We start from the raw sequence: 6,000 nt of genomic DNA, 5'->3' as shown, positions 1-6,000 counted from the left end.
TTCACTCTAAAAGTCTGAAGAATTAATGCGCATTACGATAAATATGAGGAAATTTGTAGGAATTCTATGCAGCACAGGAACTTTGTGGTAAAATTGTGGACATGACGACAAGTTGACAAAATGACAGGTCAACAGGATGACAGAATGTTTTGTTGACAGGTCTACAGGTAGACGAGTTGTCAGGTCGACAGTTTGACAGATTATTTGCTTGACAGGTCATGTATTTCAGGAAAATAGGTCGACAGGTTGACGGATAGACGAGTCAACAAGTTGACTGATCGACCTCTTTTTTATCAGGGAAAATAGTATCCAAATTGGATGTCGACTGTCGACCTGTTGACATTTCATGTGTTGGATAAGATTTCACAATTTGATGTCAAACTGTCGACATTTATTTCTTTCCTTTATTTACATTTGAAATTTACGGATCTACTTTTCCATATACCCTAGTTGAAGCAAGTTTCTGTAGAATCATTTGGTCCACTGGATGAAATTGAAAACTCCAAAACAGTATTGTACATCTATAAGATATCAGCTTCATCGTTCCAAAAATTGACTTGGTTACTGCTTTTAAAAATTATATAGTAATTACAGGGCGAAAATGAGACAGACGGATGGACGGACCAGGATAACATCAATAAACCAAAACTTGTTTTAGAAAGTATAGGTGCAGTAAATCTTTTGTTAAACACAGTAGCCAAAAGTTACCAAACACAAAGAAGATTTAAAAGGAAAGGGAGGTACTGATTTGTTTATCTCTCCCAATCTTTGCATGCAAAGATAGGGCCCCGAATGAAATGCATATTCAAGCAAATTGTCCGCTTGTTTGTCCGTAGCCCTTTATATAGTGACGCGACAACACAAACACTTTTCAAAGAAATGTCTCTAGGTATATAGGATATCTTTGAAAGTCTCTCTTCATTTATTGTTTCAAGAGCCTTCCGGTAAACTGTTGAATGTAGTGTAACAGAACCCCTAGTCTAGACAAAACAGAAGTAAGATTGTTACCTTCCTCTAACGATCCTTAGCGGAACTCTCTCTCACTACATCATCTTTTCCTTAAGTTTAAGAAACCGGTATACGGGGAAACATAATTGGTAATTTAAAACTTACAGTACTAAGCTACTGAATACAACACTTGTCAAAATTTAAGAAATAAAATGAATTAATGCTGTCATGCACTTGAGCTGTATTATAACCATTGTCCTTTAATATAATGAAGTAGTGTAAGAGGTCCTTCAAAGTATAATTTGACTGGGGAAGTGTAAAAAGACTCATGGTTGTGAAAAAAAAACATATGGGGGCAAGAAAAGCGTCACGTCCTGCCATTAATGAACACTTGTACTTTGTAAGTCTTTGTTTTATCATTGATATTAGCTTCATTATGGAAAGAAGACCATGTTTGGATTTTTAAAAAAAGACATTGCTTTGGGTGAAAATCTTCTGCATCAATTTTACATTAAACTTCAACTTATCTAAACTGAAAGGAAGAACGGATGTAATTTTTAAATCTGTTTAAATGTATTATAAGTGATTTAAGTGATACAAACAAGGAAACTGGTTATTTCGCCATGGAAGTAGCACAAATGGAACAAGCAAGGTTTATTTGTCTTATTCTTTTTCTCGGGGTTTCGTATGGAAAACAGAATGGCAGTTCTCTATGTCCAACAAAAAAGTAAGTCATTTGAACATATAGTTATTAGCTTACGTCATAAATTTGTGAATTAATGATTGATCCCTGACATTTTTTATTCAGCAACCGAGAAAAATGTTGTTCTGGATACAGAATGATAAACAAAACCTGTACAGGTAAGGAACCTTGTATTTTACTATATTCCCCGCTTGAAAAGCGTGTGGGTATATAGTAATCGGGATGTTCGTTCGTCCGTCCGTCTGTTACGCTTTGGGGTACCCATCTCTTATACGCAGTTCCTCTAATGCCACTTAATGAAATTTGATGAAACTTTCAAAGAATCTTTATTGTGCATTGTGCATCTTGATACAACACATATTTTGGGTTTCCCATTGCAGAACATGGACACTGCCATTATATTCATATGGGAGGCGGGGGTATCATTTAGTGAGCTCATTGCTCACGGTACCTGTGCTGCTTGAAATACTATTGCTGTTATTAACAGACCCCTTAGTAATACCTATTAAGACCCCATTCTTCCCCAGGGGGTCAAGAATTGGAAAATGTAGAATCTACACTACCCCAGGATGCTTTCACATTTTTAAAAAGAAGTATCCTGTATATTTCAACGTTAAACTTGGATTCATTATTTTGGAGCTGTCCTACCCGCGGGGGGGTCATGATTTGAACAATTTAGAATCTACACCCAGAGATTTTTTTTAATAACCCCATCTTTCATTTTCTATTTAGATTATCTCCCCTTTCAATCAGGGCCCTCCATTTTAAACTCCCCTTCACCCAAGATTGCTTTAAAGTTTATACTAAGTTTAGTGAAAATTTACCCAATGGTTCTTGATAAGAAGTTGAAAATGTGAAAAGTTTACAGATGGACGGACGACGGACAACGGGTGATCAGAAAATTAAGCTCACGAGCTTTCATTTCAAGTCAGCTTTAAACGTGAAGATGTACAATTTATTTTTACCAGAGTGCATTGGCTTTTTTGGAGAAGACTGCATGTCCCCGTGTCCATTGAATTTTTATGGTGTGAACTGTGATTCGGAATGCAACTGCACGGAGGGGGAAAAGTGTAATCCATATGTTGGATGTCTGCATATCACATGTAAGATAATTATTAGATATTTATTATATAATGTTTTAAATATATTAAGCAGTATCGGTTGTCTTTATATCATTTGTAAGATATTTATTATATGATGATTTGAATTCAATATTTGTATATTGGTTGTCTCCATATCATGTGTAAAATATTTGTTTTCATAAGGTTAGTAATTTAAAGTATTAGTGGCTTCATTCTTATCCACAACTCCTCATTTACCACTGAATGAGATATTAAATGGAATTTTCACATAATCTTTGTTAAATAGTGTCATTGTGACCTTTTTTTTTTACTTTTTCATCCGACCCATGTTTTGAGTTTCCCATTGAAAAATATGGACACTGTCATTCTTTCTATTAGATTGAAGGATACCCTGATATCTTATCCACAACTCCTCCTTAACCACTGCATGGATAGAATTTAATGTTCCCTTCAGGGAATCTGTTACATAGTGCCATTGTGCACCTCCTATTTTACTCTTTGATCTGACTCTTATTTCGGGTATCCCAGAGCAATACATAATTTTGCCATCATTATATCATAGGGGAGGCGGAGGTATCATTAAGTGAGCTCATTGCTCACAGTGCCTCTAGTTTCTTGGACATCCCGATCACTATTTACCCTCCACTTTTCAAGCGGGGGAGGGGTTCTTTTGCTATGGTTCGGAAGACTTTTTTAGTACAAGTATATATATGCAAATGTATATATAATGCAATGACTATTACATGCTTTTACGCTTTGGGGGTACCCATCTCATATCCGCAACTCTTCTTAAACCACTGATTAAAATTTAATGAAACTTTCAATAAATCTTTGTTACAAAGTGACATTGTGACCCTCTTTTTTTTTACTTTTTGATCGGACATATACTAGTATCTCGTTTTTCCTATAGCAAAACATGGACACTGCCATTCATTCTGTAATACTGAATGGCACCTTTAATGATACTTTCAGATATTCTTTATCACAGAATGTCATTGTACACCTCCTTTTTTACTCTTTGATCTGACACTTCTTTTGGGTCTCCCAGAGCAATGCATGGACTTTGTCATTATAACCATATGGGAGGCAGGGGTATACTGTAAATCACTTTTTATTCGCGAGAACTTTATTTTCGCGTAATTACGCGAGACAGTGTGCTCGCGAAAATTTAATTCTCGCGTATAATAGCATTCTTTAAGATTATATAGAGCAATAACCACAATTCGTGAAAATTCTGCCTCGCTAATCAAGAGTCAATGGCTATCTCGCGAAAATAAGGTGTCGCGAAAATATAGTGATCTTCAGTAATTTGGTGAGTTCATTGCTCACGGTACATGTATGTACCTCATGTTTCTGTTTTCTGTTTATTTTCAGTTCCTTGTTTAAAAATTCCTTGTTAGAAATTGAATTGGATGAGTTAAGCTTTCGGTAGAAGGAAGTTAATTAAAATTAAAACATTCACATAAGTACTTCTAACTAACTTTATAATCATTAACTAAACAGGAACATAAAATACCAATATATCCCACAAAAACTATATTCATATTCAACGGAAATAAGAATGAAAAGCCTGATGAATGTCTTTATTTAAAAATGAACAAATAAAAACATGTGATTGTTTACTCAGCAGATAATAGGAATAATACCGGGACTGATCTGGATTTTCCGATACATAACGAGAGCTGTACACTTCTTCTGAAGCTGGTGTTAATCCTGGGCGGATCTCAGATTATTCTCCTCGTCTTCTGTTTTTCAGTGCTTTTGTTGAAGTGGTAGGTTCCGCTGATTTACTCCTAGATACGCCAGAGTACAGAAGTTGATGCATCCTGCTCTAGAACTTAAAATATTTGCCTTTCTTTGCAGTAAATGCATTAGATTAAGAAATGACTTTTTAAAAATCAGTCAGAAAGTGCCAGGAAAATACTAATACATCTGGTTTCTCATTTAAAGAGAGTCGTCCAAAGCAAGTAGAATATTGGATTCCTTAATTAAACTTTCAGTTACTTTATAAAGATGACTTTTTGAAGGTTCTGTATATACATGTATAGTAGTATATCCCTAATTGGTTCTTACTTAATGAATTTGTAATTTTTTTTAATTTGCTCGTGGATTATTACAATTAACAGTATTTTCATGAATTGCCTAAATACATCATCTAATAAAAATGTATATAGCAATAAATGATATTCAAAAATATAATGGAAAAATTATAATAAAGAATATTGAAACTTTTGAAAATGATTTAGTATAATATGCATTGTACAAGACCTAAAAAGTCCCCAGATGAAGATTGACTGAGGATATATAAATTAATTTAATTATCTTTACATATCACTTGAAAACAATTAATATAATATGAAATTACAATTGAGCTTGCCATTCCTTTTAAGTTGCAGGCTTCCACCACAAAATACTAAACAAAATACAGAAAGAAGGGAAATTAGCAGCACCACACAACAAACAGAAATACGAACAAACCATTCACCTGTAGCTGAGAGAAGTTGGAACAATATTAATACGCGTTTGGACTCAAGGGAGACAAATGCAAATGACCATCATTACGATAGAGTTCACTTAACAGTGGAAGAGAAATGTGGGATGAAATCGAATCATCGAAGTCTAGATTCGAACACTTACTTCACACTGCAGCCGATGCGGTAGATTTCTCTGTTTTGAGAGATGTGCTTTCAAAGTGGATCGTCGACTAAAGATTTAATTTGTGATCCTGAAATTACATTTTTTTTTCAAACAAGAGGCCCATGGGCCACATCGCTCACCTGAGTAACTTGGGTGATGCAGTTCTTTACCAGATTCCCCCTCTTGCTATACCTATCATGCCCAACTACCCCCTTCCCTTTTATGATTTTAAAACTTTAGAATCTACACTACCCCAGGATGCTTCAATATCAGTTTCAGCTTTCCTGGCCCAGTGGTTCTTGAGAGGAAGATTTTTAAAGATTTGTTTTATATATTTCTATGTAAAACATGGATTCCCTATTGTGGTCCCGCCCTACCCCCGGGGTTATGATTTTAACAATTTAATATCTACACTACTTAAGGATCCTTCCATATAAAATTCAGCTTTCCTGGCCCAGTGGTTCTTGAGAAGAAGATTTTTAAAGTTTTGTTCTATGTATTTCTATGTAAAACTTTGATTCCCTATTGCGGCTCCGCCCTACCTCTGGGGGTCATGATTTTCACAATTTAATATCTGCACTACCCAAGGATACTTCCACATAAGTTTCAGCTTTCCTAGCCCAGTAGTTC

At 35.1% G+C, this 6,000-nt stretch overlaps 1 protein-coding gene across 4 annotated transcripts; it reads left to right on the top strand.

Annotated features, from left to right (window-relative positions):
* Nucleotides 1-1,314: 1,314 nt before the first annotated feature.
* Nucleotides 1,315-5,476, top strand: LOC134263411 (multiple epidermal growth factor-like domains protein 11). 4 transcript variants are annotated; one of them, XM_062745748.1, is made up of 5 exons: nt 1,315-1,675; nt 1,757-1,809; nt 2,620-2,754; nt 4,361-4,505; nt 5,130-5,476. In XM_062745748.1, the coding sequence occupies exons 1-5, from the start codon at nt 1,572-1,574 to the stop codon at nt 5,392-5,394; spliced, it is 702 nt and encodes a 233-aa protein (XP_062601732.1). In that variant the 5' UTR covers nt 1,315-1,571; the 3' UTR covers nt 5,395-5,476. The 4 variants fall into 4 exon arrangements, with proteins under 4 accessions (XP_062601732.1, XP_062601733.1, XP_062601730.1 ...); XM_062745746.1 differs by having other exon boundaries at nt 1,335-1,675; nt 5,124-5,476; XM_062745747.1 differs by having other exon boundaries at nt 1,336-1,675; nt 4,364-4,505; nt 5,124-5,476.
* The last annotated feature ends 524 nt before the right edge of the window (nt 5,477-6,000 follow it).

Source organism: Saccostrea cucullata, unplaced genomic scaffold, assembly GCF_032062105.1.
Source record: "Saccostrea cucullata isolate Sc308-1 unplaced genomic scaffold, CSIRO_AGI_Scuc_v1 ctg345, whole genome shotgun sequence".
NCBI lineage: Eukaryota > Metazoa > Mollusca > Bivalvia > Ostreida > Ostreidae > Saccostrea > Saccostrea cuccullata.
The sequence above is the reverse complement of the archived record's forward strand: the minus strand, read 5'-3'. Positions and strand labels throughout refer to the sequence as shown.